At 42.3% G+C, this 12,067-nt stretch overlaps 1 protein-coding gene and 1 long non-coding RNA gene across 2 annotated transcripts; one reads left to right on the top strand and one right to left on the bottom strand.

Annotated features, from left to right (window-relative positions):
- Positions 1 to 2,805: 2,805 nt before the first annotated feature.
- Positions 2,806 to 8,211, bottom strand: LOC116328462 (zinc finger protein 665-like). Its single transcript, XM_039616989.1, has 4 exons — positions 8,176 to 8,211; positions 4,804 to 5,295; positions 4,109 to 4,635; positions 2,806 to 3,749 (listed from the first exon to the last, which is right to left on the bottom strand). The coding sequence occupies exons 2-4, from the start codon at positions 5,168 to 5,170 to the stop codon at positions 3,084 to 3,086; spliced, it is 1,560 nt and encodes a 519-aa protein (XP_039472923.1). The 5' UTR covers positions 5,171 to 5,295; positions 8,176 to 8,211; the 3' UTR covers positions 2,806 to 3,083.
- Positions 8,212 to 9,202: 991 nt separating this feature from the next.
- LOC120441698 lies at positions 9,203 to 10,983 on the top strand. The gene is made up of 2 exons (XR_005614206.1): positions 9,203 to 9,437; positions 9,594 to 10,983. It is a non-coding gene; the product is annotated as an uncharacterized LOC120441698 (long non-coding RNA).
- The last annotated feature ends 1,084 nt before the right edge of the window (positions 10,984 to 12,067 follow it).

Genomic DNA, 12,067 nt, shown 5'->3' with positions numbered 1-12,067 from the left:
AGTCTGGGGAGTTATTTTTCTCCTTATCTTTCCTCATGTTGTGCTTTTCCATGTTATACCCCTCTGACCTGTCTTCCCCATGTGATGTTTGTGTAATGTATGTATGGTCGGATGGGTAAGACGGCGCTGGCAAACACAGCCCTGTGTCGACTGTGAAGATCTTCAAGTTCCTGGGTACCACCATCTCCCAGGACCTGAAGTGGGAGACCAACATCAACTCCATCCTCAAAAAGACCCAGCAGAGGATGTACTTCCTGAGACAACTGGGGAAGCACAGTCTTCCACGGGAGCTGCTAATCCAGTTCTACAGTGCGGTCATTGAGTCTGTCCTGTGCTCCTCCATCACAGTCTGGTATGGTGCAGCCACTAAACAGGACAGGAGCAGACTGCAGCGGACTGTATGGGCAGCAGAAAGGATAATTGGCGCCCCCGTGCCCTCCATCCAGGATCTGTACCTCTCAAGAACCAGGAAACGGGCAGGGAAAATCATCACAGACCCCTCACACCCTGGACACAGACTTTTTGACCTGCTGCCCTCTGGCAGATGGTACAGAAGCCTGCAGACCAGGACCACCTGACATAGGAACAGTTTCTTTCACCACAAAAGATGGCCTCAGCCATCTTTTATGGTGTGGTCTGCTGGGGCGGCAGCATCTCTGCTGGGGACAGGAAGAGAGTGAACAGGCTGATCCGAAGGGCCAGCTCTGTTCTAGGATGCCCTCTGGACCCAGTGGAGGTGGTGAGTGACAGGAGAATGGTGGCTAAGCTGTCATCCCTGTTGGACAACATCTCCCACCCCATGCAGGAGACTGTGACAGCACTGAGCAGCTCCTTCAGTGGGAGACTGCGGCACCACGGTGTGTGGGACGGAGAGATTTCGCAGGTCTTTCCTCCCCACTGCTGTCAGACTCCACAACAAAGACTTCAACTGATCAAACACACACATCCACACATGTGCAATAACACTAATGTGCAATAATCTTTTCTGGCATCGTTGTATTTTTACTCAGTTGTATAAAGCATTTGTATTCTATTTTTATCTATTGTATATTTTATTCTATTTTATTCTACTGTATATAGTATTTTATTTTATTCTGTAACAGTTGTGTACTGTATTTATTCTTATTTTATTTTATTCTAATTTTTGCTCCATAACTTTTGCACTGTCCACTTCCTGCTGTGACAAAACTAATTTCCCACGTGTGGGACTAATAAAGGTTATCTTATCTTTCCCCTCGCCATCTCCCTTCTAAACAGTTGACCTGTCACACTGCTCTCACTGCCAGACTGCAACTGCACCTTATGTACATTCTGTAGTTCCACCTCATTTCACTTCTGTATTTTTATGTATATAAGTTTAGATTAGTTATTTATAGTTGGTTTACACAGCTTTGTGTATGTATGTGTATGCATGTGTAATGTATATATAGACACGTGTGTGTGTGTGTATGTCTGTGTGTGTGTGTTTTACATTGCTGTGCTTGAGAGCCACCATCTACCGGAACCAAATTCCTTGTATTTGTCTGCATACTTGGCCAATAAAACACGATTCTGATATTTTGAAGTTATTCATTTGTAAAAAATGTTTGGAATCATGTATGAATGTTCCACTTCTCACGTGTACACCACTTTGTATTGGTCTTTCACCTGGAATTCCAATAAAATTGATTCATGTTTGCGGCTGTAATGTGACAAAATGTGGAAAAGTTCAAGGGGGCCGAATACTTTTGCAAGCCACTGTATTAGCAAAAGATCAGACAAGAGAGGGTTTACAGGAAACACTGTTAAATGTTCAGTTTCTATGCCATATGTTAAAACAAGTTCTAGAGTGTGATTAACGTGATGGGTGGGTTACTTTACATTCGAGATCAACAAAAGTGGACAAAAAAAAGATTGAGACCCATCAGTCCAGGCAACATTTTTCAATCTCTGCAACATTCAGATTTTAGGGGCAGAATTTGTCTTAAACAACATAAAGCATGGATCCATCCTGCTGCTGGTGTAATAGCGTGGAGATATTTGGTTGGCACAATTTGGGTCCCTTAGTACCAACTGACATCATTTACAGACCACAGCCTACCTGAGTCTCAGTCCAATAGAGCAGCGGTCCCCGGGCCTCAGACTGGTACCGGTACGTGAGTCGTTTGGTACCGGGCCGCGAGAGTTGAGGCTCAGGTGTGAAATGTATGGTTTTCAGCATTATTTTGTTATTGTTTTTATCATTAACTCGGTTTTCCTGGGTCTTTTCAAGTGCGTTATGAATAAATCTTTTTTTTTTTTTTCGGTACCGGTACTCGTTTTATTTTGTTGTATTTATCCGCGACACCTTAAAGGGCGGTCCATGAAAATATTGTCGGGCATAAACCGGTCCGTGGTGCAAAAAAGGTTGGGGACCGCTGCAATAGAGCACCTTTGGGATGTGGTGAAATAAGATTCACATCATGGACGTCCAGCCGAAAAATCTGCTGTCATGTCAACATAGACCAACAACTTCTGAAGAGAGGCAGTGCCAACAAAGGAAACTGAAACTGAGCAAATCAAACCACAACTTTAAAAGATCATTTTCCAAAATTAATATTTTTATATCTCAAACAAAACCAGAATTTTTAGTACCTACAGCAACTTTGTTAAAATATAAAAGATTTTAAGGATCGAACCGGCGACCTTCCGGTTACAGGTGCCCTTCCCAACCCCCTGAGCCACGGTCGCCAAGTCTCCTCTGATAAACGTCCATCTGTGTCACTGAGAACATTTCTCACATCAGTTTTTGGTTCAATATACAGGAAATGACATCATGGATCAAACTCTTTGTCATTAAACGATTTCTTTATTTAACATTTCAAATTTTGGTTTAACTGTTGAAGGATTTCATAACACAAACAACCTGAACAAAAAAACAAAAACAAAAAACATCTGCAGAACACATGAATCAAAATACATTCAATAAAAACATAATAAGAGGAAACAGATTTTTTGATTCAACTGCTGGAATAAAGCTAACCACTCAACACCAACACTACAGTAGAACAGTTTAGAAAGTTAAAAATGTAACGAGAGGCACATTTTCATTCAAAGCTGCCTCATCAGATCTTTACAGGAGATTCCAGCTGAACTCTGTGGAGCCTGATCTCAAGGGTTTTGAGTCTGACCCTGAAACCAGAAGAAGATCTTTCTGTCTCTGCAGATTCACAGAGATGGGAGTGATCACGCTGATGTTTGCATAGAGCAGATAATGAGGTGAATATTTTGACACATTTGTAACAGTGAAAGAGTTTATTAGTAACATGGGATCGTTGGTGTTCGGAGTATGAAGTGAAATTCCCGAAGCTCTTGTCACACTGGTCACAGCTGTAGTTTCCTTCCATGTGTGTAAGTTCATGAGAGTTACGATGACCTGATTGTGAGAAGCTTTTGTCACAGTGTCTGCACTTGTATGGTTTCTCTCCTGTGTGGACTCGTTTGTGTGTTTTAAGGTGACTTGCAGTAATGAAGGATGACCCACACTGATCACAGAGATGCTTTTTAACCCCACTGTGAATGAGTTCATGTTGTTTTAACTCACTTGTTGTGGTGAAGCTTCTCCCACATTCTTTGCAGTAGTTCATTTTGTCTCCAGTGTGTCTACGTTGATGTGTTTTTAGGGTGATTTGATGACTGAAACGTTTTCCACAAAGGTCACAACGAAAGTGTTTCCCACCACCACAGTGATGACAGGGTTGAGAACTGGATCCATCTGTGTCGCTCTGCTTCTAAACAAAGACACAAACACAGTGTAAGTCAGTCCTTCAACATTTTTATCCTGAACGTCGACTGAAATAAAGAGCATCTCTGCAGACGTCCAATTACATTTTACTGTTTACATTATAACTCTCAGGTCAGTTTAATATGCTGCAAAAATGATAATAGTAAAAATCTTAAATTAATACTAATTTAATACTACAATAACAGTAATATAATTCTCAAACACTATCACTAAAAACTGTTATTAGAGTCTGAATAATCACTCAGAGCTGTCTTTCCATACAATAGAATTGCGAACACAACTTGATGAGCAGAGTTGTTCCAAACAGTCAGGCTAAAATGACAAGATAAAAATATAAATACATACCTCACAGTAACTGCACTTGTAGAGTCTCTTTCTGGTGTGGATCTGTTGGTGTCGTCTCAGGTCATGTGGAGATTTAAAAGTCTTCTCACACAGGTCACATTTATAAGGTCTCTCCTCAGAGTGGGTAAACATGTGCTGTTGTAAGTGTGCATCTGTTAAACATAGTTTACCACACTGATCACAGCAGTACACATCATGTCTGGTGTGAATGCGTAGGTGTTTATTTCGGCTGTCTAGCCGGCTGAAAGTTTTTCCACAAATGTCACAGCTGTACGCTTTAATTCCCTTGTGGGTAACTAGATGATTCTTTAAGCTGTTACTGTGAGTAAAAGCTCTGCCACAGTGATCACAGGTGTATGCTTTAACTCCACTGTGGATGAGTTGGTGTGATTTTAAGCTTGAGGACCGCGTAAAATACATTCCACACTTATCACAGCTGAATGGTCTCTCTCCACTGTGAATGAGTTGGTGTGTTTTTAAACTTGAGGACTGCATAAAAGACATTCCACACTTATCACAGCTGAATGGTCTCTCTCCACTGTGAATGAGTTGGTGTGTTTTTAAGCTTGAGGACTGCGTAAAAGACTTTCCACAGTTGTCACAGCTGAATGGTCTCTCTCCACTGTGAATGAGTTGGTGTGTTTTTAAGTGTCCAGACTGCGTAAAAGACATTCCACACTTGTCACAGCTGAATGGTCTCTCTCCACTGTGAATGAGTTGGTGTGTTTTTAAACTTGAAGACTGCGTAAAAGACTTTCCACAGTTGTCACAGCTGAATGGTCTCTCTCCACTGTGGATGAGTTGATGTGTTTTTAAGCCTGCAGAGCTGGTAAAAGACTTTCCACAGTCTCCACAGCTGAATGGTCTCTCTCCAGTGTGGATGAGTTGGTGGGTTTTTAAGCCTGCAGAGCTGGTAAAAGACTTTCCACAGTCTCCACAGATGAACGGTCTCTCTCCAGTGTGGATAAGTTGGTGTCTTTTTAAGTTTCCAGACTGCATAAAAGACTTTCCGCACTCGTCACAGCTGAATGGTCTCTCTCCAGTGTGGATGACCTGATGCATTTTTAGTAAAGCTTTCACAGTAAAATCTTTCCCACACTCGTCACAGCTGTATTTTTTCCTCCCTTTCTATCTTCAACAAATTTGTCGGCCTCCTGAGAGCGCTGACTTCTCGCTCCATGTTGGTCCTGCAGTGACAAAGATAAAAACAGAGGCAGTGAGTGAAATGCAGTCGTGGAACAAACTGAACCTTCAAACTCCCTCCATTAACACTAGTTTTAAACCCGAGGCTGGAAGTGATGTGAAGTTCATGAACAAGTTTGCTCTAAGAGTCGATTCTTTGTAGTGAACGAGACAAACTGGCTTCTGTCACAAGGAGATAAATAATCTCTCTGACCCCACCCGCTTCAACATCTTCAGCCCCCTAAGTCCCACCACTTCCACCACTCAAAGTAGCCTGGACCTGATCACCACTTCATAAGTGTCTCCACGACCCATGATGCCTCTCTCCATACTGGAGAGTAGAGATGCAAAAAGAGTCTTTAACATACAGATCTCAACAAAGCAGCTGAACCAGACTCAGTGTCTCCATCATAAACCATACAGTGGATCACAATATGAAGCAGTTTAAGACGACTGTTGCTGTGAACTATAGAAAGAAAACTGAACAGAACATATGTCAATTGAAAATAGTACTTAGTAGTGAGTATAAGCTTTTAATGATATAAGTTTACATGAATACTACATGATGACCTTTTTCTGACTTAGACTGTTGTCCACTGTAAGATTTGTTTCTGTTTTATAAATTCTTTCCCACAGCGATAATAGCTGAGCAAGCAGTTTATCTCCTACCAGGAAGAGGAGAGCTGGACACTTTTGTCTGCGCTCCCTAACAAGAAGAGGGGCCGCATCCTTCAGAATCACACACACACACACACACACACACACACACACACACACACACACACACACACACACACACATTCCTCTGTCTATTCACTATTGTATTACTTTTGTATATAAATAAAAACCAGGGCAGTGGCAGAGCGCTGATCGCCCCCACTCTCTGATGTGAGCGCTCTGTGACCGCTCTTGCAAGTAAAAACTGCAGCGTGTGTGTCTCCACTCTCAGCTGAAGAAGTGTCTTTTAGAATAAATCTCTTGACAACATCTGAATTCACTCGATGCTAAACATTCATTTCATAGAAGGAAGAATTGTAATTACAGTCAGATTTACCTGTGCTTTAATGATGGGGCCTTTAAACTTACACATTCAACAGTTTTAACCAGCTTTCCTTCCTGCTTTGACTGCAGCTGTGTTTGACACAGGAAGACATTATTACATTCTTCACGATTATACTTTATTCTTTATTCAACCCAACAAATCAATCTGAACGATCACAGGTGGGAAAAACTTCTGTAGACAAATCAAAACAAAACCCAACATTCAATCCACAACATGATTAAAAACATTTTTCTACCAAATCACCGAGAGCTGCAAATTAACCAGCACAATATATTTTTATTCTCTGTGCTTTCAAATATGAACACTGTTTACTTTCATCTCTGTTTCATTAGTTTTTGTTAACATCTTCCTGTGCATCACTTTACAGCAGCCAGACTCATTAAAATGAGACTTTGTAGGAGTTCACTTCCTCTCATGTGTTCATCCACAGCAGCTGGACAATAAAGTTTATTGTGACCCTGATACTGCAGCAGATCGCTCTCATCCATTTCCTGTTATCACTTCAAATAGAAATGAGGCTGTAGAGGTTTGGTGCAGGCAGAAAAACAGCTGCAGGGACAATGAAAAGACTTTTCTGCTCCAACTTTCTGCCAGCAAACGCTCAACTTCTCCCAGTATGCTGAGTAGGGATGGGTATTGATAAGATTTTAACGATTCCAATTCCATTTTCGATTCTGTTTAACGATTTGATTCTTTATCGATTCTTAGTTTTTAAAAAGGAGAACACTAAGGTTGGTTAGCTTAGAATTTTGTTTTATATCTTCTCTTTGAACAAGATAGAAATTTAGGAGTAACATGGCCTTATAAACCCAACAGTGAGATCTTAAGAGATCCAGCCTATGGCTCTTCAATGGGGTGTCACAGGGTCTCCGGGGAAAATTGTAAATGTAAAATAATAAAATAAATATTCTTCTGTAGCAATAACAAAGTATAACATAAATTATTCTGTAGCAATTACACAAGAATATCCAGTAATGTCCCTGCCTACAATTAAACACATTCACTTACCATCTGCTGTGGCAAATGGCTGCAAGGTTTTGACCACAAACTAGTCACTGCTCGGTGACATTCGGGCCTGAAAAGAGACGCTACCGGTGGACTGCAGGGACAACTGCCAGAGCGCCAGCCAGACTCTGTCTGTCTCATCACAGTCACCTAAATGCACAGTAATGGCAGGTTTTGTAATAAGGCAGATCGCGCTAACATAATATGCACTGTTAGTTGATTATTTACCTGCCGCATTAACGGGAGATGACGTGCAAACGTTACCGCTGCTGCTGGGTTGAGATTCACGAGTCCGGAGCGGAATTAAAAACACGACATTCATTTAAGTTCATCACGTGTTTTGTGAGCAAATGCTTTTGCATATTCGTAGTGTTTCCTCCCTTAAATGAAATATCTACTTTGCAAGTATTGCAAGTTGCCCTGTTGTCATCCGTTCTCGTAAAGTATAACCAAACTTTTAAGCGTTTGAGCCGCTTAGGCGCCGTGTTTCCTGCCAGGTACGCTCCGACGCGCCGCAACGTGGTGACGTCATTCGGGGCGACTGGAATCGATAAGGGAATCGTTTGCAAAAATGGCAAACAATTCCAAGGAATTGAAACAGTGGGAACCGGTTCTCAACAAGAACCGGTTTTCGATACCCATCCCTAATGCTGAGCTAATGATTAGTTGGTGTTTTTCTCCAAACACTCTCTCACTCTTCTCTCAACGTGTTCACAATAAAACTGTGAACAGACACCGAGGAGAGCAGCAGAAGACCTCATTCAGGAGCTAAACTCAACATGAACTGAACTCACAGTAAAGTTAGCTCGGTGCTTACCTTTAGATGAGCCCACAAACCGAGAGAAACTCCGTGATGAAGCTGGAACTCTTTCCAAACACAGGAAACAGATCAGGGAGCAGAGACCCACGTGGTTCACGCTGATCTCAGCTATGATCCAGGAGACAAGGGTGGGCAGGTCGATGCAGATATCGATCCAAACGTTGGTAGTGGTTTATGATCGATACTTTAGTGTGTTTCTCTCCTCCAAGTTCACGATTTTACTGGCTGTGGATGAAAAAGCAGCTCTGTCTGCGCAAACACCTCTTCTAATGCGGCAGACTCACTTTGCTCCGCCCCCTTCTTCCTGCCCCGCTGGGATTTGTTACTGTGCTGTCACGTCACTCAGCTACGCACAGAAAACGCATTTGGGCTGCAGAGAGAGAAAGAGCGGCATCATGTGGAGATATTTTATGGCTGTAAATGAAAATGCTGGAGAACAGCTGGAAGGCTTGTCAGCACCTAAAGCCACAGGGGACCACAACAAGCTGCAGAGTTCAGCTTTCAGCTCGTTTGTTTGCAGTGTTGAAAAATAGGCAGCATAGTTACTCAGGCCCAGTGGCGGTCCTAGCCTGTTTGGCGCCCTGGGCGAACACTTCTTGGGGCAACTGTAACCCACATTATTTCCTTAGGGATTAATAAAGTATTCTGATTCTGACTGTTTCAGGATGACCTGCCATTATCCAATGACACATCTGTTTACCTGCATCTTTTGCTCGTTTCTCCTCCGCTTCTTTTCTCTTTTTTCTAAACTGAGCACCTGATGGCTTTGAACTTTTCTTGTCCATCTTCCATTGGTTTTAATTTTGCACTCCAGTATGAACACCCATCCCTCAACCAGAGGATCACCACAACATAACCTAATAGACCTACACCTTAGTTCACAGATTAACTTTGTCTAGGGTGTATTTCTGGGATTTCACACAACCCAGGATTCAAATCATTGTAACTAACAGTGAAGTATTCCAATGTTTTTCCTTGCGTTTATATTTGTAAGTTTCCTTTAATCGTGGAACTTTGTTTTGTAATTGGCGGTAGCGGAAGTAACGTGCAGCACGGACTGAGTTTGTGGTGACACAAGAGCAGAGAAGCATGGCGCTCTGTGAGTTCTGCTGCATCATCCTACTGCTTTAAACTGGACTAAGTTTTAAAGAACACATAAGTTGAGTTAAATTAAACCCAATTGTGGACTTACCGTGGAGAGGAGTAGCGGCTCGCGAGAAGAACGGACTTTCTCCCGTTTGGCTACAGCAGGCAATGAGGTGTGTTCAGGGTGCCTCTGTTAATTTGAGTTTCAATGAAAGTGCAGTGAAAGTGCCATAAGAAGGCATTTATGTGTCTATACCTTTGTTTGGATTTACTGTGATAACAGTGTTATTGTAAACATGTGGCTTATTGTAATTGTTTTGTTTGGGTAGTTCTCACGATGATGATGATGATGATGACGACGACGATGCTGAGTGATCTTGTCGCCGAACATTGAATAAATCATCTGTAAACAAGAACTTGTCCGCGTGGTGCCTGACGGGAGCTACAATCATGAATACATAATGGGCTTGGATTTACAACATTATGAATGAAATGTGCTCTATTTGGAAGCAGCAGGTCTCCCTCCCCTTTCGACGGGTGTCAGGCCTGAGTCAGGCCTGACAGAAGGACTGGAGGAGTTTGTGCAACCTCAGTCTCTTCCTGTGAGCAGTTTGCATGTTCCCGTATTTCCAGGTTCTCCAAAAGTTGATTCTGTTCGTATGGAACGGTACGTCCAGATAAACAGAATCAACTTTTTGAGTTTTACTTACCTGGATGATTGAGCATGTGTCAAGATTTTTCCGGGTTGTTCTCCGGGTATTTTTCCAGTTGTCCAAAAACTTGCGCCATGTAGTGCTTGTATAACGTCCACAGAAATATCAGCTCTTACACTCCTTCTTTAATTAGCATTTCATCCACATGTAGTGACTGTATTACTCATGTCACATGCAGCTGCAATTCACAGATGTTTCCTGAACACCTCATATGGAAGCAAATAAGAGATGTGAGATGAACAAAATACAAGAAAAACTCATCCAAATGACTTCATGCTCAGTTAACGGCCTGTGAAGAACAAACACATACAGTGGTTCATTTCCTTCTTACTAGGAAATATGCAGAATTATATTGTACAGCTGACACAACCTCAATATTAAATACTGTTATTTTATATTTTTTCACATCCCAGTTAAAGGCTTTGGTTGAATTTTCTCTTCACACATTTTAATATCAAACTTAGTGTTTGTGTACACCTTGGACATTATAACCTGACCCTGATCAGTGCTGCTGTGACGATCACACTCACATCCATGTAATCATTTAACTGGGATGATCTGGGTTTACTGCACAATGCTGAATGTGTCCTTACAGTACAGGGAATAACTCTCTGTGTGTTCCTGTAGAGAAACTCTGGGTTTGTGTGCTGACGAGCATCACTCACAGTAAGATACAAAGGCTCACTCTTAACTTTCCACACATGTGACAAATTCAAAAAGCTGCTGAAACGTTTATAAAATGATAAACTACACAGTGTTGTAATCCTTTAGGATTGAACAGCTTTCAGATTTAATTAATCTTAAAATGTAAAAGTTGTTTTTAAGAGTTTTGCATTTTGGAGAATGTTTAAATAAGTCATACACATGGGAATTACAGTAACACTTTTTTCATCAAACAGAGCAGAAATGAACAGACACCAGCATCTTTTTTCTCGGCTCTGTGTGCACAGCGAGCGACTCCTCTCTGCTAAATCTGTGACAAATAAAAGTGTTAATGTGTTCTTTTTCAATTGGATTTTACTGTAATCATAACAACAGTCTCCTCAAAGTACTTTACATGGTAAGGTAGACCCTACAACAGGGATCCCCAATCCCATGACTCTGGTCCAAATCCAGACCCCAAGAGGGTTTTGTCTGGACAGCCAAACATTTTTTCATTTAGTATGTAGTTGGAGATTTTATTCCTGCCATCTGCTGTGGGCGACTCTTGAACAGGTGTGATGCAGCCTGTAAAATAAATAAATAAATAAATAAACATTTTAAAAAGCAGATTGAAATCTACATGAATGCAGGTGATGATCAGTGCAAAAGTGGGACAGATGCAGAGAACACAGTATAGGTCATGTTTTTGTGTTTGGAACAGTCTTATGTTTATTGCTCATGAGTCCAACAGCAGAGGGGTAGAAACTGTTCTTATGGCGAGAGGTTCTGGTCCGAATGGACTGGAGCCTCCTGCCTGAGGGGAGCAGGTCAAACAGACTGTGTCCAGGGTGAGAAGGGTCAGCTGTGATCCGAGCTGCACACCCCAGTGTCCTGGAGGTGTACAGGTCGTGCAGAAATGGGAGTCTGCAGCCAATCACCTTCTCAGCAGAGCGCACAACACACTGCAGTCTCTGTTTGTAAGTGGTGGCGACTCCAGCGTACCACACGGTGATGGAGGAGGTGAGGATGGACTCGATTGCAGTGTAGAATTGCACCATCGTCCATGTTGGCCTTCTTTATAATTATGGCGGGCTCCCACTTTAGGTCCTGGGTGAGGCCAGGAAGCGGAATGAGTCCACAGTGGTGATGAGGGTGTCAGTCAGGATGATGGGGGGAGGGAGTGGGGCTGTGTGCTTCCTGAAGTCCACAATAATTTCCACTGTCTTCTGGTTGTTCAGGACCAGGTTGTTGCGGCTGCAACAGGACACCAGACATTCAACCTCCATCCTGTAGGCAGACTAATCCCTGTCCGAGATGAGTCGATAACGGTGGTGTCATCTGCAAACTTAATTAACTTGACAGACTGGTGGTTGGAGGTGCAGCAGTTGGTGTACAGCAGGGTGGGCAACTCCAGGCCTCGAGGCCGGTGTCCTGCAGATTTTAGATGT

The sequence above is a fragment of the Oreochromis aureus genome, linkage group 9 (assembly GCF_013358895.1).
Source record: "Oreochromis aureus strain Israel breed Guangdong linkage group 9, ZZ_aureus, whole genome shotgun sequence".
NCBI classification, from domain to species: Eukaryota; Metazoa; Chordata; class Actinopteri; order Cichliformes; family Cichlidae; genus Oreochromis; species Oreochromis aureus.
The sequence above is the reverse complement of the archived record's forward strand: the minus strand, read 5'-3'. Positions and strand labels throughout refer to the sequence as shown.

What these genes read in the sequence shown, in the direction of transcription:
- LOC116328462 (XM_039616989.1), bottom strand. Translation starts at nt 5,170, where the DNA reads ATGCATCAGGTCATCCACACTGGAGAGAGACCATTCAGCTGTGACGAG. An exon ending in CATTCACAGTGGAGAGAGAC is followed by an intron (nt 4,636 to 4,803) that starts CATTCAGCTGTG and finishes GTGGAGAGAGAC; the next exon opens with CATTCAGCTGTGATAAGTGT. An exon ending in ACAAGTGCAGTTACTGTGAG is followed by an intron (nt 3,750 to 4,108) that starts GTATGTATTTAT and finishes GTCTTTGTTTAG; the next exon opens with AAGCAGAGCGACACAGATGG.